This window comes from Rousettus aegyptiacus, unplaced genomic scaffold (genome assembly GCF_014176215.1).
Source record: "Rousettus aegyptiacus isolate mRouAeg1 unplaced genomic scaffold, mRouAeg1.p scaffold_m13_p_5, whole genome shotgun sequence".
Lineage (NCBI taxonomy): Eukaryota > Metazoa > Chordata > Mammalia > Chiroptera > Pteropodidae > Rousettus > Rousettus aegyptiacus.
In genome coordinates, this window is record NW_023416308.1 from 2,975,838 (window position 1) to 2,998,830 (window position 22,993).

General features: G+C 48.5%; 2 protein-coding genes across 9 annotated transcripts in view; one reads left to right on the forward strand and one right to left on the reverse strand.

The window, feature by feature from the left end:
- The window catches only part of LOC118602805 (serine/arginine repetitive matrix protein 2-like), a 27,421-nt gene extending 16,778 nt beyond the window's left edge, over positions 1 to 10,643 (reverse strand). For 3 of the 5 annotated variants that reach the window (XM_036220483.1, XM_036220487.1, XM_036220486.1), the window contains exons 1-2: positions 10,399 to 10,643; positions 9,118 to 9,251 (exon numbers count right to left, since the gene is read on the reverse strand). In XM_036220483.1, coding sequence (XP_036076376.1) covers positions 9,118 to 9,251; positions 10,399 to 10,611 — 347 coding nt within the window. In that variant the 5' untranslated portion in view covers positions 10,612 to 10,643. Of the gene's footprint in view, positions 1 to 325; positions 424 to 9,117; positions 9,252 to 10,398 lie in introns of all 5 variants that reach the window. The other 2 variants (XM_036220485.1, XM_036220484.1) reach the window with 1 other exon arrangement.
- The window catches only part of CCDC92 (coiled-coil domain containing 92), a 22,020-nt gene continuing 9,245 nt past the window's right edge, over positions 10,219 to 22,993 (forward strand). The window contains exon 1 of one of the 4 annotated variants that reach the window (XM_036220482.1): positions 10,219 to 10,353. Coding sequence is in view for 2 of the 4 variants with exons in the window: in XM_036220480.1 (XP_036076373.1) it covers positions 11,211 to 11,286 (76 nt within the window). In the remaining 2 variants the exon portion in view is untranslated. The other 3 variants (XM_036220481.1, XM_016133953.2, XM_036220480.1) reach the window with 3 other exon arrangements.

A 22,993-nucleotide genomic window follows, 5' to 3' on the forward strand; every position in this document is an offset into this window, starting at 1 on the left:
CTAGTGGCAGGCACCGTGAAGACTGTCCAGTGTTTCTGCAGGTTCCCTGATTCTAACTGTGAGTCTAACTATGCTCTAATCCCCATCATAATATGGAAATGTAGCAATAAGTTAACAAATATTTGTTAACTGAGAAACCTGACTTTGTTTACTAGCCAATACCAAGTACTTTAAATCACTGAAATATTCTTAAGTTCTATGAAGCTTAATCCTACACGTTTGAACTATGCATCTAAAAATAATCTGAAAGCCAGAGGGACATAACAGGGTTTACTGTGCAGAAGAAAAAGGGTTCAGGTAATTTTTGAGTTGTTTTATCATTTACCTAAGCGGCGGATTTTATAACCTTTGGGACACGGGTTTGCTCTGGCTACAAGGGAGTCTTCACAAGACCTGGCACGGCACCACGGCAGGCACTGCAAACTAAGATGTGGAAATAAGCTATGATTATTTTATGAACTTGCGGGGTTATGAAAAATAAATGAGTTCTAGAATAGCTTTACTGAATTTCTCATTATCGGGTGACACGAGAGACACGACATAGTCCACAGTAAGAATTAAGGTACAGAAATGCTCCGGCATCAGGAAGCAACATAAACCACTGCTTTTTAAAACTCGGCGTTCAATGCTTCTGACACAACTCCGAAATTAAATTTCACTTAAAAAAAAAATCTCTCTTCTTCCAGATCCAAATGAAGACCTACCACAGCCACTGGTTATGCACTCTGTGGTTCTCCCGCATGGATGAGCTGTGGTAATACTTGAAAACTAGGCTAAAGGACTTCACTTTGCCCAACTCCTGACTCTTTTTACCACATTTCTGAATCATTTGAATCTACTGATCCTGACCATTACCGGAACTTAGGCCTCAGGTGCCAGGACACCGCTGTCTCGTGAATACCCTCATCTGCACGCACCCCCGGCCAGCCTGCGAGGCTCAGGCACACCGCCAGGCAAACCTGCTCCAGGAGGCCCTGCAACGGTGAACCAGGATCAAAGCTCAGCCGACCAGATTCTCTTCCCTGAGAATTTAAATTGGGAAGTGGAAAGACTGTCTACAGAGTGAGCTGGTGGGAGTTACAGACACAGGAGACAGAGGCAGAGAGCAGGTGCAGACTCCGTCAACGTCCCAGACACTTGGGGCCCGAGCCAAGAAACTACCTTGGATGCGATGGTGGCCCCCTCAGAAACCCCTTCATTCAAGCCACTTCGAATGGGTTTCATCAACCAGACGCTGAGTAAGGCCCCTCTGCCCCTGACTCTCCTGCAGGCATGTGCTCTCGCCTTCCCTCCGACATGCAAGGCAGCTCTGCCCCAAGCTCCTTCTCGTTCTGCTCGACGTGTTCTCACCCACTCCCACGGCTCTGACACCAGTCATGTGGGGTCAAAGGGACACTGTGAATGATTCTCAAATCCCTATCTGTGCTTCTGCGACAGAGTGAATGTCTGTGACCCCAGCCCCAAGCTCATATATTAAAACCTAACCCTCAATGTGATGGTATCTGGAGACAGGGCCTCTAGGAGGTGGTTAGGTCATGAGAGCGGACCCCTCAAGATGGGGTTAGTGCCCTCACAAAAGGGGCCCGGAGAGCTCCCTTACCCCTGTCCACACCTGGACCAGCAAGACAGCCGTCTACGAAGCAGGAAGCAGGCCCTCACCGCCCAATCATCTGCCGGCACCCTGATCTCACACATCCCAGCCTCTAGGACTGTGAGAAACAAACGTTTGCTTTAAGCCACGCAGTGTCTGGTTTGTTACAGCAGCTGAACGAATAAGACAGCATCTAGTGGCCAGGCGGACACTTCCGGATGGATGCAGTGCCGGGGACCGCTCTGCCCACCTCTAAGTGGAAGAGGGCAGCTCAGCGGCATCGACAGAAATGATGCCTATCAGTCAGGGGACAACAGGACTGACAAAAGGACCACCGACACTCTTCAGAGAAACCTCCATCACCTGCTCAGAGAGACAGAGTTTAGCCCAATGAACCCCAAAGACAATCACAACATTATTCAAAATCGTGGTAGTGCAGTCTTAATAATTCCACGTGAAAGACATCAACAGTCCAGTCTATACCAGATAAGCCCCCAATCCTAAACAATTTACTGATATTTAATTATATTCCTAGAAAAATACAAAAACATTGATTTTAGTAATGGAGTTACACATGGCGCCGTCATTCCTGTAACAAAGCGTGTATCTGCAGTATAAAATCATTCTTTGCAAATCTTCAGGAAGAACTTCCATGTCCTACAAGCCCCTTACACTCAGTTCATCCCAACTCAATCTGTCACCTCCTCACCAAAACCTACGGTATTCCCAACCATAGAAATAGAGTCCCTCGAGTGCCCAAGCCAGGAACCCGGTTTACGACTGTCCCTCCTCCCTCACAAATCTACCTGCCCGTTATTCCTACGCTGTCTCAGCTGTAATTCAGGCGGCCATCTCTGCCCCAGAATCTGCAAAAGCCTTGAGTCTTGCCTCCCTCTAACACATTATTCACGCAACTGTCATATTTCTAAAATGCAAAATGACTTATAACCCTACTTAAAATTATTCAATGAGTCCCATAACTTTTAGAGTAATTTCTGAACCTTTTCATACGGCTTTTAAACTCTGAACGTCATTAGCTCCTATTTACCTCTCTTGGTTCATCTCTCACCACCGCCCACTCCAATTCTAGTTCTAGCCGAACCAAACTTCTCCAAACTCTCCAGGTCTAGTTTGCTCCGAGGCCTCAGCCACTACCCTCCCCTCGCCCCCACGCTCCCTCCATCCGCAGGCCTTCACACTTGCTGTCCCCCCAGGGACCTTCAGGTCTCACCTTAGACACCCCTTTCTCTAGGAAATCTCCCTGGCTTCCACCCTTACCCTCACATTTGGATTATGCATGTTTTCCTATGCGCTCCCAGAGCTTTTACAAGTCCTGTAACACCTCTGTCACACGTACTTGGCCATGCTGACCACTAAACTGCGTGCTGCTGAACATCCACGGTACCTGCTGCAGGTCCGTGAAAACGCTGGATACGTGAACGAGTCCCTATTCCTTTATGGTAACCTCTTCGTCCTCGCCTACGCTGCACGCTCCAAGGTACACAAGCTCCACTCTGCCAGGCCTCTCGCAGGGAGGCCCTGCATAATAACTAACTACACTCTCAATGCTTCTGCCCTTGGCCCAGCTGGCTACCTCCTACTCATCATCAAAGACTCAGTTAAATCCAACCTGCCCTATGACCGGATCTGTGTGTTAGAAACACAGTGAGGTAACAAGAGCCAAACTAGGAAATCCCATGACCCATGTTTGTTTCTGCATTTATTCTCCAAGTACAAAATCAAAAATGATGATTTTTATTCTGCATATTGCTAGGAAGCAATTTTCCTCCAAATACTGGAAGTAACAAAATTCATTGAAACTTATTCCAAATGCACGAAAAAATGTTTAGATGTTAGTTTTTAGAGTACATTTTAGAGTATGCTTTAATATGATAAGGCAAATATATTTTTAAAAGTGCACATACCTATTAACCATGCAAACATGTCCTAGATATAATGTACTTTTTAAAACCAAATGTTCCATTATAAACATATTACACATAATGTTGAAAAATATAAAAAAGCAAATTTTTTAAGTCACCCAATAGCCTATCTCCCAAAGTACACAATTTTTAAGACTGTCATCTAGTATCTTCTAGACATTTTTCCGTCATAGGTTTTGTGGATGTTTGTTAGGATTTTTAAGAATTTTAATATCATGTATGCAATTTTGTACCCTCATATTCTTCTGCTTAACAAACATTTTAATACATTTTCTTCATAAACATTTTAATTGCCATTTTATTATCCAGTAGGTGAATCATAACTTAACCATTATGTAACAGCACCCTTAAAAATAATTCTACCCTATGTGTCTTTTGTGTGTAAAGTTTCTGTTTCAAAATGCTCCTTTGATGGTTCCTACATGGTTGCTACGGCAGAGTTCGAATACTTTAAGGCTCTTGACACAAGCGACCAATGTAACATACGAGTGTGACATTGTTACCTCATCCTCTTAAGTACTGGGTACTATAATTTTTTAGTCTAAATTTAGGCCTTTGTTTAATTGGTAAGTGAGAAACTATAACATCTTTATTACAAAAGTAAATGCTTTTTTTAAAAAAATAAATGAAAAAGCATCTAAAATAAAAAATCAGTTTCCCCTGTGCTTTTCCCCTCAGCAGTCACGTTTTTCAGATATGTCTAGACCTTTTCCTAATTTTACTCAGAATGAACACACACACACACAAATTATGTTGCATCTTACAAAAAATGACATAAACCTTGTTTTTTGGCTCAATAATTATTCTAGACATCTATCCAGACTATGTCAATACATACAAATTTACCTCTCTTCTTAAGTTACATAACGTTGTATAGTATAGTGTTACCAACACTTATTTGTGGTTATCTCCAATTTTTCTTCATTATAAGTGATGCTGTAGTAGACTTCATTCATACTAACTTTTACCCTCTTATGAGAATATCATAGATTCTTTGAAGTGTACCTGCAAGATCAAAGCAAACGTGTGTAGTTTTTTATTTTAGATAGACTAAATTATTGGAAAAGGTCAAACCAATTTTTTTTGCCAACAATGAATTGGATGCCTTTTTCTCCGTCCTTAGACATCTTTTTAATTTTGCCTGATAGCCCTCTTGCCCCTGAAAAAAAGTCTAGCTGCTTTAATTTCCATTTCCCCGATCGCATGTAAGGTTGTGCTTCTCTTCACTGCTTTGACACTTTCATTTCTCTAAGAACTATTCATATCCTGCATTTAATTGTATCAGTTCTATTAACCTTTATCTGTTTATTCACATTACAGAAACTTTTTTCCAAGTCTGTCACCATGTAATGTCTTTTGTCACACAAATATCAACTTTGATCATGGTCAAATTTATCAATCTTATGAATTTGGGTTTTGGTCTTACCTAAAAACATTTTCCAACCTAATAGCTCATTCGACATAACAAATTCTCTCACATCTTCTTCTGATACAGGTTTTTTGTTGTTGTTAGTTCTCTAATCCAAATACAAATCATTTTGAATATGGAAAAGTAGGATCTTTATTTCCACGCAGAGAATTACTGTATCTTGAACAATCATTTCTCATCTGTTTCAAAATACCAACTTTATATTATAGACTTAATTCCTATATATACATATAGGTGTTACTGGATTCTACTTTGGTCCATGGACCAATTTGTCTATTCTTGCACTCGTACAGCAGCATTACAGTATGTTTTTGATAGCTGACATAGCAAATCCTCCATCACTATTTTTCCATTTGAAAAGTTCTTGGCCATTCTAGCACATTTAGTCCTCTGGATGACTTTTAGAAGCAATTTATCAAGTGTCCAAAACCAATTCTCACTGGGATTTCAATTAGAATTAGTTTTATTTGTAGACTACTGCAATCTTTACAATGTCTCTCTTCCATAAACATGTAATGTCTGCCCATTTATTTAGGTTAACTTTTCAATTCTTTAGATAAAGGTTTTTACTTTTCTTCATAAAGCTCATACATTTATGTCTTATTCGTAAGTATCTTCTAGTTTTATGCCACTGTGAATAGGATCTTATTTTTCTGTAAGGGTGATTATAAATTATTTGATCATTAGTGAGACTATACCTTTCCAAATGTTTAATAAATTTCTACCTAGTGGTCTATCCACATCCTGCAACCACTAGTATGAATTTTCATAATTTTTCTTATTAATCTTATGTATTCTTGATCTACTAAAGATATTAACTTTTATGTTTGTCACAAATATTTTCCTACTTTGTGGTTTGGCTTTTAATTCTAAGGTTTTGTTTCCCTTTCTTAAGAAGTTTAAAAATTTTTTTATCAGTCTAATACATTGATTTTAATTCAAATACAGACTTGAGTGCCCCGTAGGTACCAGGACCAACATCTCTTTCACTCACAACACCCACATGATAAGTATTATTTTCCTCACTTAGAAGATTCCAGATCAGGTATGTCTGATTGCAAAGTCTGTGCTCTGTTCAGTTCAGCATAAAGACCTCCTTTCTCCAGAGGTTTAATACTTACTTCCATATTTTATTTATGGTTTGGAGGCGTTCTTGATGATTTATCATCTACTATATTCTCATACTTTTTTTGGGGATGCTGAATAGGTTCTAGCGACCCGTGGTACAGATACTCCAAACCTAGCATGATGCCGTTTTAAATGAATGTGCCTCTACGTACTTAAACATCAGATAGGGTTTGTCCCACCTCATTACTCATAATTATTCTGCCTAGTTCACCCCAAAACGGGCATCTCTGTAATAGTTAAACATCGCATCCCGGAACACGACCTATCTTTCCATTTAGGACAGCCTTTCCCATCTTTCACAGTATTTTATGGTCTCCCTCATGTGAACTGCTCTTGTCAATAACACTGTACTTAGATGTTTTATATTTTTCTGTTGCACTGTAATCAAAGCCTGTTTTTTCTTTTTCCATTTTAGTTTCTGCTAGGTTATTTTTAGTATTCAGAAAGCTATGAATTTTGTATATGCATTCTGTATCCAGTCACTTCAAATTTTTTTTGTTACTCATTTCTGTGCCAACAGCATCTACAAATATTTCCCTTGCTTTCATTTTAGATTCTCACCTCACTCTTATTTCACGTTTTAACAAAACTTATAAAAACCATGTTAAATAATATCCCAACTTTTAACTTGACTCACACTTTTTTGTATGGTGTGGACAACTAGTTTAACATTTATGTGTGTTTTCTGCACTTAAAAAAGTCCTTTTCCCCACTTTTTAAAAATAAGAAATGAAAACAATTTCTTAATCAAGTTATCTATCTTGATCTTAGTGTAGCTGGTAGTTTGCAGTCAATGTACACTCCAATGGAAAGACCACTTCTCTTCTAGATAGATCTCTGAAATGGCCTACCTCATCTCCCCCACGTCCACTCTCAACCCCCACCACGCTTCCACATTCTGCATGTAGCAGCTGGAGTGGTTTAAAAATGCAAATCTGATTATGTCATTCCCCTGCCTAAAACCCAACCCTTGTAATAGTCTCCCATTTCACTCAAGATAAAACATCCTTAACCTGCCCTGCAAGACCCTACATGATCTGGCCCCCAGCCTAGCCGCACTCCCCCTCACCCACCATAATCTATCTATAAGTCATCCTTTTCAGTTCCTGGAATGGACAAAGCATTTTCCCCCTTTAGGACCGTCCCACATGCCATTCCACTGCCTGGAAAATTATCCCCCACCTCATTCTACACTAACGCCTACTCGCCCTTCAGATTTCACTGCTCGAATCTTATTTAAAAAAAAAAAAAAAAAAGTCTTTCCTAAGCCCTCTCCTCACACTCTGAAATTTGGTACCCTTTCAATACTCTCTTATAGCCAGTGCCACTTAATTTCATATCAGATACCAGATTATACATGTAGTCGTGTGATTGTACGAAACTCGTCGTATCTCTTACATCTTAAAATGATCCATCACATCAATCGATATTTAAATTGCTAAGCTCTGATTCTGCCTACAAATTTATACAGAATCCATTTTATCTGAAGGACATAAAAGCTAAACTGATTCTGCTGCTGCCACAGGAAAACACACATACAAACCTACATCACTAGGAAGTACGTTTCCTTCAAATATTATGAGTTTTATGTAGTGTTCAACTTGCTAATATTTTATTCATAGTTAACTAATTTATATGCTTTATTTTCTAGGGCATTTAAAACACTAGGAAAAATGTGCTTTGTAAAATATTAAAAAGTCTAATGTGTTAATAGTACTTGATAAAAATTAACAACAAAATCATGAGTTAAAAAGCATGAGTTGGCTATCTGTAGTATTCTGTAATACATGCATCTGGTCAAAAAAATATAAATTATATTGCAAATAAAAAATCCTTTTGGATCATAAAGGCTAATAAAACCAACATTTATATACTACTTTACAAAGCACTTTCACATACTTCATGTTTACTCTGTGGAGTAAACAGAGCAGGTATTATCACCACTTATAGAAATGAAAACTGAGGCTGAGACTGATTAAGTATCCTCCTCAAGGTCACAGGACTTGAAGGTAGTAGAGTCATAATGACAGTGGGGGAAGGGCAGAGGCTCCAGCATGTAAGTTCTTAACCAGAGAACTTCCATCATAAACGCCTGCTCTCTGCAACGCCTGTAGATTTGTGCTCCCTTCGCTAAAATTTCATTGCACCAGAGAACCACTGCAAAAACCTAAAATGCTGTTTTAAATGTAAAGTTAAAATTGTAATTGCATCTATCCAGGAAATAGATGAATAAACTATGGTCTACCCAAACGATGGAAAATGAGGCAGTTCTTCAAAATAAGTTAACACATCACATGCTAAAACTGAAAAAAAGTACACTAGTACTTGTTAAAACAAAGGCGATGCAAGTACACACATACTTTAAAAGACCTAGAAGTACACATGCCAAACACAAAGTAGTTGTCATTTTTGGAGACAGGGGTTGGGAGTCAAAGACTAGCCATCTCTGTGGTGTTTTAATTTTTACAAAGAAAATACATGACTTTACTATCTTAAAATTAATTTAAAATTTTCAACTAACCTGTGGGTCAAACAAGGTCATTTTTCTGCTCTAAAAAGCTATGCATCTATAAAGGAAGTGGGGGCCCCCTCTAAGGGAGAAGACAAAATACATAAAAACTGTTCGACCCTGTTAAAACAATAAACTATCACAAAACGTTCCTTTAAAAAAGCAGTAACTTAGAATTTCCCCTTATTTCTATCTGGTCTCCTTTGTTTTAATAAGACAAGCAATAAGCAAACTATCGACTAGAAAAGGACAGAGCAGGCTCTTCCTAGAGAGATTTAGTCGCCTGGGTTCAGCAAGGGAGGTTCCACAAAGGAGCTGGATTTTGAGGGAAACGAGAGGTGACTTGGCGGAGAGGCGCGGGCGGGTTAGTCCGGATGGGAATACGCCTCGGAGGGGGGCATGCTGAGTTAGTGAGAGCGGGGGACAGCGAGAAAACCGAAGTCGAGTCCTGGCAGAGGACAGGATCCTGTGGATGTGGGAGTGCGAGGGAGCTCGGCCGCGCGGCCGTGCGGCTTACCTGGCTGCGACCCCGGCCCTCGCCGCGGTCAGACAATGGAGGCGTCCGGCGGCCGCGGCGTTCCGCGCCGGGTGCGCGAGGGGCTCATCACCTGCGGAGGATGCTCGTCGGGCTCCGGCGGGGCGCGAGGCGCTCTGAAACACACAACAGCGCCCCACGCATGCAGCGAGGCTTCGCCGCCGCGCCGGCTCCCCGCTCCCACGGCGCGGCCATTACCGCCTCTCCCGGGACCCGCCTGGAAAGGCTCCAAGGCGCGGCTTCCCTCGCTCCCGAAGCTGGGCTGCTCCCCCTTCCTCCGGCTGCAACAACAATGGAGCCCGGCTCGGGAGTCCGGCTCCCGCGGGGCCTCGCCGGGCCTCGCCCCCGCCGCTGCCCGGCCGGCGCCGCGCAGCCGGCCGCCATCTGTGACCCCCGCGCCCCGCGCCCGGCACTGCGGGCCCGCGACGGCTGGCGGAGGCCCGAGGCCAGGCTGCCCTCGGCGCGGCCTGCCCGGGGGCCGCGGGCCGCCGGGACGCGCGAGCGGCCCCGACCCTCCCCGCCCAGGCCCCGGCGCCGGCCGGCCCGAGGCCCACCCCAAGTGATGGGTTGTTTTCCTTTTCTTTAACGCACTCAGCCTCCTCCCCGCCCCGAGCCCGCTCCCCTTCCCCCCGCATCCCCGCCCGGGTCCAGAAAAGAAATGCAGAGGCTGCAGCCCGGCCGCCCGAGAACTCACTCCAAGTGAGGGGTTGAGGCGCCCCAGGCCGCGGGCTCCGCGCACCCACCCGCCCTCTCGCTCGCTCTCCTCAAGGGACACCTCACAGGTGCGCCTCCGAGCCGCGCGCGCGCGCGCTCCGCACACCGACGCCGCCGGGCCGCAGCGCGCGTGCGCACGCACGCGGCCGGCGCGCCCCAGGGGAGCGGGGCCGCACGCATGCGCGCCGCCCGGGCCTCGCCCCCGCCCCCCGCCTCGGCGCCCGCCCCGCGGCCGCCCGCGCGCGCGCTCCCCTCGACCCCGGGCGCGCCCCGGGCACCGCCGCCACCCCCCCGCCAGCCGCGGGCCCGGCGCGCGCGCGCCCCCTCGCCGCTCGCCCCTCCTCCGCGCCCCGCCCGGGCGCGCGTTGCCCAGGGCAACCGCAGTGCGGCCGCACCTGAGCTGTGCGCCTGCGTCCCACCGGCAGACCCTCCCTCCCTCCCCTGGGTCTGTGCCCCTGCCCAGCCACCGCGGCGGGAGCGGGGCGGCGTCCCCCGCCCCGCGAAGTGAGTATCGATCGGGCCGTCCCGCCCCACCCCGCAGACACAGACCTGCCGCCGCGCCGGCGCCTCGGCTGTCCGCCGGGTCAGCGCGGCACGGCCTCGCCGCCCCGGCCCCCGCTCCCGGCGTGCACCGCGGCGAGCGCTCGGGTGGGAGCCGGCGAGATGCGCCGGGCGGGCGGCGCCCACTGACCTCCCTCGGCGGCCGGGCCGGGGCAGGGCCGGAGCCGCAGCCAGCCCCGCCCGCCGCCCCGCCCCGCCCATGGGCCGCCGGCCCCCGCTGCCGCCCGCCGGGAGGACCGCGCCGAGGGGGGGAGCCGCCTGAAAGACCGCGACGGCCGCGCCCGCAGGTGAGGCGGGGCCCGAGGTGTGACCGAGTCCTGCCCTGCTCACCTGGCGGTACCTGCGGGGAGGCTCTGTGGGCGGCGGGAGCACCTGTCGGGACAGGAATTCATTTTGATGAATTTTGAAGCCTTCACTGCAGGGGAAGGGGGTCCCCCCCGTCCCACCCCCAGAGGTTCGTGGATGGGAAAGGGTGTGCCCTTGCGGAAACTCGGGAAAACAAAAGTGTTGGAAAGGAGGGCAAAAGTGAGGCGCAGCGACCCTCGCGCCGGCTGCCCGCAGGGTCTCCCAGCCCGTTATGCAGAGGGGGATGCCCTTTGCCAGGGCTCCGGTCCAGGCTGCGGGCCGTCCGCACCGCGCACCCAAGCCAATCTGATGGGGCAGGAGAGGCCAGCCCCGGGGTGGGATTGTAGGGTGAGGGATCCGCATTGCAGGTGCACCAGGAGCGCCCGAGGGCCAGGCCCTGCTTTGTCGGGGATGCTGTGGGGAGGAGGCCGTCTGAATCCACATCGCCTTTTTAAATGCGTTTTACCACCCTTTCGACGTTAGAGAACGTCCCCGATAAGTTGCATTGTCTCCTGCCTGTTAACCATTTACGTAAGTACTCTACAGCCCTTTCCTAAAGCTTTGATGGGTGCTTGGGTTTACCCTAAATAACAATTTGCTTGTGATTCATGAAATTGAGCATAATGCACATATGCAGCAGAGCTCCAGGCTTGGCTACAGCGCTGCCTTCAGCTACAGTGAGTTGCTACTCTAGTTTATCTAACACGTTTTCATGCTGACCTGTATTGTTTAATTTCAGGCTTTGACATTTAGCAGTATGATCTTATTCCTGTAATGAAAACGAGGTGGCCTAAGAGGAAATATGCTCTGTAATTTAAGTTGCAATAATCGATTTTATAACAAAATCCAAGCTACCAGGCTGTAATACTTGAATGTTATACATTTCCAGAAACCTACCTGTAAGAGTGTTAAAGCTAGAATTGCTGTTTTTAAAAGACCTTTAAGTTTGAAATTTATTTAAAAGCATTGCTATTGTTTTATTAAATGATTTTTTTTTTTTTTTTTTTTTTTTGCACAGTTAAGAATTGGCCTGCATTTTCTTGCCATTGAATTTAAGGAAAAGGTGCTAACATTTGAAGTGATTTTTAACTCCAAAGATGTTTTGAATTGATGTATTTCTTTTGGCTGAATGTTCATCTTCCATGAAATATTTTTGAAAGATTTTAAGGCTTGTGATGTATATGTATTATATATGTATGTGATTACATATACATACACACTACTGAAAACCTTAAAATAGTTTTTATTTCTGAGCATCATGTTATACTCAGTAAATTAAATTTAAGTGTGATTAAAATCTAAAGTATGGAACAATTATTTGTATCAGATTTTTACTGTGGCACATACATCAATCTAACAAACAGGTTGCTTGGAAATCAGATGTTTTTTTAAAAAACAAGTGAATCCTTTTATAATAGATCATTCGGATTCTTAACTCCTGTTATTCGTTAGGTAAATTCATTTTATTTTCATTACTTAATTGGTGAAGTGAACTTGCAACAATACTGATGTTAATAACTTGATGCTTTTAAGAAATACTTGTTTTTATATTATAAAGCATTTACTTATATTTCTGGCAAGAAAATACATGGGCCTTTTTTCTCCAATCTGGGACAAGGTCAGCCGTAAAAAATTCCTAGTACATAGGGGTATACGTGTATATTAGCTAAGGTTAATTTTATCTGCTGCATTGAATACTCATAAAGCGCAGCCACTAGGTGCCTTTATGTATTTCACACATGAGAGTGCAGTATACGTTGGGCTCAGATTGGCATAGCCCGGACGGGTTAGGTAGGTGCCGGTAGCGACACCAGTTTTCACGTCTCTAGCTTTATTATTAAAATCTGCAGAAAGGTTTGAGCAGGGAAGCGATTGTACCCTAATTGTCTTCAGATATTTAGCATCTGACGTGCAGCAAAGGGTTTTATGGATTTAGAGTAATTTCCGAGTCCAGAAGCAGACGAGTAGTGCTTAGAGGAGGACAGAGTTCCCTTTGACGTAAAAGCAAGAGTTGCTTTTGATGAGAAGCTCCAACCGTGGGAAGAAGGGGCTGCTTTTTCCCTTTGGAGTTTCCGGATAAGCCCATTCCCGGATGGGCAGGAATGGTGACTGCATGGCAGCACCGGGCTGTGGCTGAAGCCTTCTGAGGTGGGGAGGGACAGCCTCAGGGCTCCCGCGGAACTGCGTTAGAGGGCATTGGGGTTCTTTTTCATTTCCTACACCGGCTTCTATAGTCGCAGGCATAATGACATCCCCAGATACCAGCGTGAACCCGGGGAAGGTTTTCACTAAGACAGAGGTCAGCCCGTTAATCAGGGGTTTCTCATCCTACTTTGTATGGGCCCTCGCTGGTAATAAAGCACTCTCATTCGATGTTTTGTTTAAGAAGACTCTTTTTTAGTGATACGTGTATTTTCTATAATAAACGTTTAATCAAGAGGAAAAGTACCCTTTGCTACGAAGGCAAACAGAGGGGTTTTTTTTAAAGCTCTTTAAAAATGGGATGATGTCTGCCATTCTTTTGATATTCGGCAGGTTGTGAAGATGAACAGGCTTTTTTCTTAGCTGAAGTTATTTCTTAAAAGATACAGATTGAGAGCTGCTTCTTGTGCTTGCTCTGCATTTTAGTTTCTGTTTATTTCATTACTCAAACATGACTCAAATTTCACAGCAAAAAGTCCAGTCATATCCACCTACAGTAAGTTGCATTGGACTTTTTTCCAGTACGTCTGCATTGTGTTTAAACATATGTTGGCAGCCGAAGGTAAAACAGAGCTGGGGAGAAGCAGAATTACAATGCACTGAAAAGATTAATGAGTCGGAGCCTTGTGTTTGGAGAAGAAAAAGATGTGTCCTGTTTGTGCTAAGCCAGGCTTGGGAATGGTACTCCATCAACAATGATGCCGCATCCGTTACAACACAAGTTAGGCTACTGACTGCCAATCACAACACATGCAGTGAGCGGGTCAGTGGGGTTAGGACCTCATCTGTGTCCGAGAAGCCCAGCAGTTTCCTGTGAGCACCGGAGCACCCAGGAACTGCTCTCTGCACACGACTGAAGTGGAGCATAAGGGTCACGAGGACTGCTGAGTTCAACAGCATCTGACCTCCTCCATTTCGGAAGAAGTTAGAGGGAGAAAAACAATTCAGAATACGTGTACTTAAGCTTTTTAAAACCCTTTTTAAAATACTTCCTCTCTTTTGTTCTTTAGCAGAGGAGTTTGTCTCATGCTTTTGTGCCAGTTGCCCCCGACCCAAATTTGGGTGTGATCCTTTAAATTAGACAAAGACTCTCAGATTTAGTTTGAAAAAGAAACGCATTTTTTTATACTTTACGCATGAAGGGAAAAAATATCAAGTTCTTGTAAGTATTTACTCCTTCAGGAAACAAAAAAACAAAAAAACCATAGACAAATGCTGCAATAACCATTACAACCAGGACAAGTTTTCAAGTTAGGCAGCCAGTTAGAAAGCAGCCCTTTTAGAGGTTAAAGGTTAGCCACAATCTCTGAAGGCACAGATGTCTTAAAAGACTTCTTTGTTAATCAGAGAACAGGAGTTTATATTTTATGTAACTCTCAATGCTGGAGAGCAGACTAAGATTAAGCATATAACAAAGGAGAGAAAAAAGATGGAAGAACACTTGTAATAATAATAAATGGAATCGGAGGCCTATAAAATACTCCACTGCTGTAATTTTTCTCTTGGTTGCCTCTTTGAAAACACTTACGATATTAAATTCAGATTTTTAGAAGATTTGTTATCTTTTACTCTTCATATTTCTTAATCTATTTTAAATGACCTCTGTGGCCTTCTCATTTACTGTATCAGCAAGAGGGTTTATAAGGCATTCTTTTAAGCCCACTTTCTTATGTAACAGTGCTTATGCATTGCTGCCTCATAAAAATTATAATTCTCAGTGTTATTAAAATACTGCTTTCCTTAAAGTTGCACGTTTACCTACAAATGAGTGTCACACTGTGAAAGGGCCAACTTCGGTGTAACACGGGTGTAAAAACATCAGCTCCTCAAATTACAGTTCCAGCAGCCATAGCATAATAATCCAGGAATGGCCCTATTTGTCTGTTAGTTTCTGATCCGGTTTTCTAATGATGAACCGGTGCGGGAGGTTAGGCTCATGCCATGGCCCGAACCCCGAAGGAGGCTTTTAGCTCCTGTCTCAAAGCGTCACACGTACCAACTCAGGTGAAAGGCGCTGCCGTCATTTCCCCCTCAGTGGTTGGTGGCATGTGGCAGATCAGTTGTTAGAAGGATTTGTCTTGCACCATGATAAAATAAAGGTTTGTTGTTTTGCTTTTCACTTTTATGTTCCCGCAGACAAGAATATAGGGCTTTCAGGGATGGCCCGTCGTTTTCAAGGAGGGGTCGGTCTTTGTCTCCAATAGTGGATCCTCTTGATCTTTGGTTCCGTCCTGGTGACCAGCCCCGAAGGTTCAGGTGGAAGCCGAGAGCTCCCTGACGTGGGCGATGGCCCTGGGTCAGGGGAGGAGGACCAGGCTTTTCTGATGGGGAGGAGGACAGGTAATCCTCCTTGGCCCCTGCTCTGTGCGAGGGGTTTCAAGTGAGGGATTCGTTTCCGTCAAGGAGACGGTCAAGTCATCCGTTTTTGACCAAAAGAGGTTCATCAGCATGGGAAGGCTGCGGTGTTAGGACCTGGGCCAGAGGCGAGCACTGCCAAACCCGATCGTTTGAGGGCAAAGGCCCGTCTTAAGGAGGAGACAAAATAAAAATCTAAGTCAGAATAAAGCCAGAGGCGAGACCTTGGAGACAGCTGGGTTCAGCGGTTTGGGGGTTCCCTCGTGTCTCACCTGAGGTCGCAGGGTGGAGCTCAGAGCGGTTTGGGATGACCGTCAACGTTCTAGAAACATCGCGTTGAGTGCCGCCGGCCACCGGGCTGCGGTCAGAGGACAGTGCGTTTCCGGGAGGCCCCGGGAGCCACCAGGGCCTGCCCGCGCAGGGCATCGTCACGCCTTTGACACTCGGGTCGAGCGCAGATCATCCATCCCCGGGCCTTCGAGGAGAACAGCGAAGTTAGAGGTGGTTAGCAGCGAAGGCCAGCGTCATCCATGCAGGAAGGAGGACGTGATTTCGTGGACCGTGACACCCGAGTGTGAACCTAGTGACCAGGCTTCTCACACCTGTGAGTGAATGTCGGCGCTTCCCGGTGACAGAACGCAGCTTCACCTGGCACAATAATGTCCTGCCATGGCGAGAGCAGCCAGAAGCCTCATGTGCCTCCTCAGCGCCAAAATGATCGGGACCCGGTGCCTGCCTGCCGGGGTGCGTGTGGCTCCGGTGGGGGACAGGCTCCAGGCGCTGGGGTGGGTGAGCCGTCCCGGCTCCCCTCCCCCGGCCCGGCCCGGGTGTGGACGCCCGAGGGTTTAATTCCGCGTTGCTTTCCATGCGCTTTGGCGGCCGAGTCGCATATCCCCGGATAAACTGTGGGCGCAGGGCTCCGTCCGCAGCCCGTCGGAGCGTGTGCCGGCCTGATCTTTGCACTCTAGGTGCGTGTTTAAAGGGACACCTGCCGCCCTGCCTGTCGTGACAGGCCTCGCAAACTGCAGCAGGTGAGCCACGGCCCACCCTGGTGCAGAGCACCGCTGCTGGCTCGTCCTCTCGGCGACGCAAGTGGTTCCCAGGCGGTCGGCAGCCGTGAGCGGCGCACTCGGTGACTGGGAAATTCTGAAATAAAGTATTGTCCTTCGCGTCGAATAAAGTCGGCTTTGCAGATAAGCGGCTGCTTTGTCCTTGTTCTTTTTATCACGGACCAGGAAAAGCATCATCAAAGCTCGGCATGGACGTTTCCTGAATTTCTACATTTCTGGCCTCCACTGACAAGTTCTGAAAGCGTGAACCGAGCCCCTGGTTTCACGTGGGACAGCCACACGTAGGCTGTGGCCCTGTGCTGTGGCTTCAGCACTGAATTCACACGGCGACCAAATGACTTTTCCAGGTGCAGATTGAGAGAATCCCCAAAGGCGAGCGTGAACCTACCTTCCCTCCTCCACCTTGTCCTCATGGCAATCGGAAACATCCCCAAGGCCTCTCACGTCCAGCCAAGACAGCGCGTTCTGATGGGGGCAGAGTGGGAGTCGGCGGGGACCGGGCGAGGTCGCCCCCGCTTTTCACCTGTAGAGAACCCTTTCTTCAGGACCAGCTCCACTGCGAGGCCTTCGTTCCTCCTCTCGGTGCTGGCGACAGCAGGGAACGGACGGACAGAAAAGCCCTGGCGCTCGTGGGGGTTACGTGCCGCTGCTGTCGGAGGGGCGCGGGGCCCGCCTCAGGTGGCGAGGACTGCCAGGGAGACGCACACGGGGCAGCGTGACGCCGGCGGTCAGACCGAAACGGCCGAGTGCTGCTCGGGGTGCGAAGTGAGAACGGGCCGCAGCAGGCCCCCGACACGTTCGGGGGACTCCGCACAGGGACCCGTAGTAATAGCAGCTAACAGTTCCAGGCACGGTTTAAACGCTCGCCATCCGCGCCACCCGGTATGGTGGCCCCTCGCCACGTGCGGCTGTTTAAATTTTAATTGATTCAAAGTAAACCAAATGAAAAATTTGGTTTCTCAGACACACCAGCTACATTTCAAGTGCTCCATGTGGCTAGTGGCTACTTTGTTAGCAGAAGAATAGAATATTCCATCATGAAGATAAGTTCCATTGGATGAATTCATGATCAGTCCTCATTCCAACCCTAACAAAGCAGGGACAGTTTTCCCATTTTACAGATAGAGTGAGGCAGACGCAACTTGCCCGATGCCGGACCCAGAGCCCGAGGGCTCGTCCCAGCCCCCAGCCCTGCTGTCCCGCCGAAGCTTGTGAGTGCAGCTCGTCTGTAGGGTCCACTCTCGACTGGACAGCAGCTGGCGGAGCAGGCCGCGCCTCGGTGGAGTCTTGTCCCTGGGTGCCTTAAGGTTCAGCGAAAAGCCTGAGCCGAAGGTGGGACCTTCCTGATGAAAAGTGGAGGCCTGTGTTAGCGCAGCTTCTCCCTCGAAGAGAAAAGGGAGGAGGGAGCTCCAGAGCGCCAGGAAGAGACCACGTTTGTGTGTGACCTCGACAAGGCCAAGTCTGCGCGCTCTGTGCCTCTGTTTCCCAGTGCGTCAAGTTGGGGAGACAGCGTCTGCCCCTTCGAGCCGATGCGAGGAGTCGACGAGGCACGGGCAGCGCTCGGCGCAGCACCTGGCGCACAGCGCGCCGGGCGGATGGCAGCCACCGTCACGGTCGGCAGCAGTGTCGCTGCTCCGTTCTGTCGTGGCCACACGGGGACGGAACGTTCCAGAGCACAGTGGGCAACCGGAACCGGCACCTCCCAGAGCTGCCGTGAGACCTTCCGGCTGCAGACAGCACAGGCTGCGATCCCTGACAAGCACCTCGGGATGGGTGCGGAGGGCCTTGGACAGAGACGGGCAGGTAGCGCCTGCATTTGGCGCTTATAAGCTTAGGCGAGCGTCTTCCTCCTCTGAGCTTTTAGTTCTCTAAGAAATGGACGTAATCATACCTACCTTGCGTGATTGTGTTCAAAACTTGATCATCTAGGAGCCTGGCACAGACGCTTGATAATCACAGGCATAATTAACGACTTTGATGAATGATATCCAGCTCTTCACGATTAAAAACTGCTTTTGAGTCTTTTCGTGCCCAGATGCCGTAGACTGACCCAGAGGCTGCGTTAGGGCAGAGCTGGGAGCGATGGGACGGATTATCGGCCCCAGCAGTGGTGACACCAGCTCGTAAAGCATCACGGGGCATGCCCGGCTCGGCTGTTCCACACTCTCCCCCACCAGCAAGGAGGGCGTCTGCCCCGTGTGGGCCGAGGTGACCATCCTGCCGTTATGAAAACTGGGAAGAGAAATTCCGCAGGCTCCCCGCTGACCAAGACTCCACAGAGCTGGATCAGCCAGAAGGAGCTGGAACCCCCAGCCTAAGGATTTGGGACTTCAGACGGAAAATCTGGGCCCTCTGAACCAAAGCTGCTGCGGCGCCCACACCGGGTGCATCGGGTGCTTGTCATTAAACACATCTGAATTAAAGTGGGGCCGTTGTGAGAGATCGAGGTCACGTGAGAGGAAAACAAAGCAGAGGCAGTGTGCAAATGGAGAGCGTGACGGAAGTGCAGGTACAAACGGTGACCTCTCGCCAGGGAAGGGTGGGCCACGAGCACCGGCTCGCATTCCAGTCTTGGAAAAATCCCGAGCAGAAAATACAGCCGTTCGCGGCGCCCAGTTCCTCCCCCACGGCTGACAGGTCGTCCATGGGATACATTCGTCCCGTCTCCGTCTGTACTTTTCGTGGCTCGTTTTCATTCCTTTCCGCTGGGTTAACGTATCGATGGCTCATTGATCTAACACCCAAACTGGGTCGCCAGGTCAGGCTCTCGAAGACGGCACGCACAGCACCTGCCGCCTGGCCTCATCCTCGCGCTTGGCGGCTCCGGCTGGATCTCGGCGTGGCCCGTCGGTTTAAATGACAGAGCTTAATTGACCGGTATCTGGTGGGGAGTTTTTCCGAAGAGCTAGAATATAGGATTCTGGGGATTCTCTCGTTCCCTGACATAATAAAGAATCATTGTGAGTGGAAAGAACTTTACGGGGGTCAGCCTGAAATACCAGTAAAATGTGCCTGATCCGTTCCGCACAGTCCAGGAAGCTCACGGAAAGGAAACTTTTAAACATGTGAATAGTCTGTGTCGGATCCGGAAGATCACTGCATGGAGAATCAAAGGGTCAGGCGGCTTTCAGTGGATGTGCCGAAGCCGTCAGAGGTACAGGAAGTGAAGATCTAGGTAAACGCTGTTTTCCGAGAATAGGCTTATCTTCTTTTAAAAATATCAGCACTCAAACTGTTATTCCATAGAAATAAACGTCCAATAAAAGCAAATATTGGATTAGTGATCACCGGAGAATACATAATTATGAAAATTAAATGCCCAGCCATAGCAGCTTTACTCACTGAATTAACTATTGTTAGACTATTTTAATAATTTCAAAGATCTTGAATGTCCTCCTGGTTTAAACTCTTCAGAAATAACCATTCTGTGGACGAGGGAGTCAGAGGAGGCGACGCGGTCCTGCTTGATGGCCTAGCTAATGATGACGCCATCCGGGCTGGCGTGGCCGGGGCCCGGCAGGGCGCTCTCGACAGTCACCTCAAAGCACGCAGTGAAGGTTTAGCGCAACGTCTTCTATCAGTACGAGTGAAACAACTCGCTATTTTATTTTATTCTAAGTGATGAAGTACGGCTAAGTTAAAATGAATAGAACTTCAGTTAATCATGCCTTTTTTCCCTTAAAATTTATAATATAATTAGGCCCACAAAATGGATAAAAGCAGCTCTATCAGTTAAATCAGTTGAAATGGTCCAGCTGCTTGGCAGACCATATAGAGAGAGATTTTTAAAGCAAGCAAGCACGTTTTCTCAGCCCAGGAAATACAATTTAGATGGTACTCATCAAGCACTAAGATTTATCTCCTGCTTGATTAGTGAAAAGGCAGTTTGGCATTTGGGTCACATTATCTTTCAGTTATCAACCAGTAGGCCATTAAAATCTGCAGCAGTCACAGTTCGACGTAGAAACGGAAAGAAACACTGATCAGATGTGGCCTGCTTCAAATTAGAGCAAAACATCACGAGGTAGAACTGACTGTTCGTGCGGCGAGCTGTGAGGTTTGTCCGTCCCTAAATTGTTGGCTGACGATCATCTTGGCAAGTGACAAGCTTGTTAGAAGTTGACAAGTGGCATCTCTGTTTCATCGTAAATGCTTTCAGCTCTGGCTTATGAAACGAGGCTATTTGGGTGATCCCTGGAGGGCGGTCATCCTGCAGGGGGCGGCAGGACGCAGGGAGGGCGGGAAGGGCTGAGCGGAGCCGCTGCAGCCCCACAGCCGCTCGGCCACCTCCTTTTCTGGACGCAACTGCTGAGACTCTCTCCGCAGTGCAAGGGGCTGAGCTGACTGCCCCGGCATCACGCCTGGACCGCAGAGCCCTCCGGGGCAGGAGGTGGGGTGCCTGTGCCCGGCCTCCTGCCATGGGGATGGGTCATGCCACAGGGTGTGGGCTTTCTGGCCGTTAAGTCACCCAGTTTTCCGGGAGGCCGGGGGCCCTGGCAGAAGGCACCATGTGACTTCTGGCCATGGAAGCGCATGCATTGCCCACCTGGACCTGCACAGCCCACTTAGGGACGTGTTGGGTCTGAAACACAGACCCGCTCCCTGGTACACTTCCACAGAGCGGCCGCGCCCCGACCGGCGCAGACACCTGACATGGTTTTGAGGTAGAAACCCTTCCAGCTCGAGGCACCCAGACCGGAGAAACACAGGTAGCGACTCCATCACGCAGGTGCCCAGGGCCGGCAGGGCCCGCAGGCTCGACGGCCACGTGTCGTGTTTCCGTGTCCAGCTGCGCCCTCCGCAGTCGCGTCTGTCACACCTCTGACGCCCGCCCGCACGTCCCTCCAGAGGCAGATGGCTGTCGGCGGCTTGTGCTTTATGACGGAAAATGTCAGAGAGTTAGAGGAATGCCTGCCGCGTGCGGGTCGGGAGGCACTCGAGTGCTCCCCGTGACTAGTTCCTGTATGTCGTAGGGACACTAAATTGTTGCTTTTGAGAAACCTGCCCTCCCGTTAATAATTCTTGGTTCCAGCAAAGCAGTCAGAGCCCTCGCAACCCGAGACTGCCCTGGAACGACATAATTAAAACATGATGCCGCTTTGCTAGCGGAGAGTTAGCGATTATCTTTTTAAAGAGAAAGCGCTTTATAATTGTTTCGACTATAAATATGTGTTCCTCAAAGCTTTAGGTCGTACTGAAATAGAATTTTTAAAAAGTAAAGAAATTGCCCACCATTCCCCATCTAAGATCAGCGCTCTTCACACTTTGTTGTACGCCTGCTAGATCTTTTGTCTCTTTGTATATAAAAACGTGTGCCATTTGCCTTGGTAATGGTGGACCCTCTTCTCAGTAAAGGGTTGTCGAACGTTTCCGCTTTCTTGAAATGATGTCCTTTTTCTCGGCGCCCTAACTCGCGGCGGTTCTCAGATAACTCACTGGTTGAATTTCTTAAATACCTGTACATGCAGAAATTGTAGGGTCCTGCAACCTCAAACGGTTTCTTCATCCAGGAGCGTTGTGAATCTAGCATAACGTCAGTGTGCGTGTTCAGAGACGGTAAATTTCCTTTCCTCTAAAAGCAAGTTATTTTAGATTGAGAGTTGATGGCCTAATTAGCCTTGGACCTTTTTTAGCTTCTCGTAAAGTACTATAGATTGTTCCAGAGTAAGAAGTAGGTTTCACTGTCCCTCGGGGCGCCTCGCTCTGCCTCACTTCCCTGGCTGGCTCCTCTCCGGCGAACATGGAAGACACGGGCCGGCAGAAAATGCCTCAGTTTGCGTTCATGTGTCCCTCGTCGGGAGGGACTGGAACGTCCGCTGGCTCATTCCACGCTGGGGCGACGTCCAGGAAGTTCCCTCCTGTAGGACGGCGGAAGCGACGCGGACGTAACTCTTGACCGGTATTTGCCTAAAATAATACAGCTAACATTTATTGAGCACTTACTGTATGCCGGACACCATGAGCGACTGCATTTAGCGATTGCATTTAGCACTTGAAACAACCCTGCGAGTTCGAGATTATGATTTAGGTGACAGGACTTAACCACAAACATAGTCCGACACCTCGAGGGTGTCCATTCTGCTCTCTCATCCCACTGCGCTGAGAACGTCTTTGAGCCCCCACACCTCGGCTTGACGTGAAGGGGTGCTGGCGTGGCAGACTCGAAGGCTTCCTCTGCGCTCGGCGTTTGCTGAGCCCCTGAACCCGCCCGGCAAAGGGCCTCCCTCCTGGGGGGTCCCCTGTCCTCGTACGCTTCGTCTCCACACCTGCCGCCTGTGTCCCTCAGCCAGCCTGCCTTTCTCAGTGGCAGCGCGTCACTGTAGGACGCCAGAGCCACACAGAGGGTCCCCACGAGCAAGCCGCAGGGGTCCCCACGCACACGGCAGGGCCCGTCGGGCCGGCCGAAGGCGCGCAGAGGGCCGCGGGACTCCAGTGCTGATGGCCCGCGGCGTGGACGGGCCGTCGCTTATCACGGCGAGGATCCGAAGTAGCTCGTTAGAACTGCCGCCCGGCTACGCGTGCGCACCGGTGTGCCGTTGTCTCAGACGCGAAGATTATGAGCCTGGGTCCGCGGGCCTCGTGTGGAGCGGAAAGAGGGGTCCGCCTTTGAT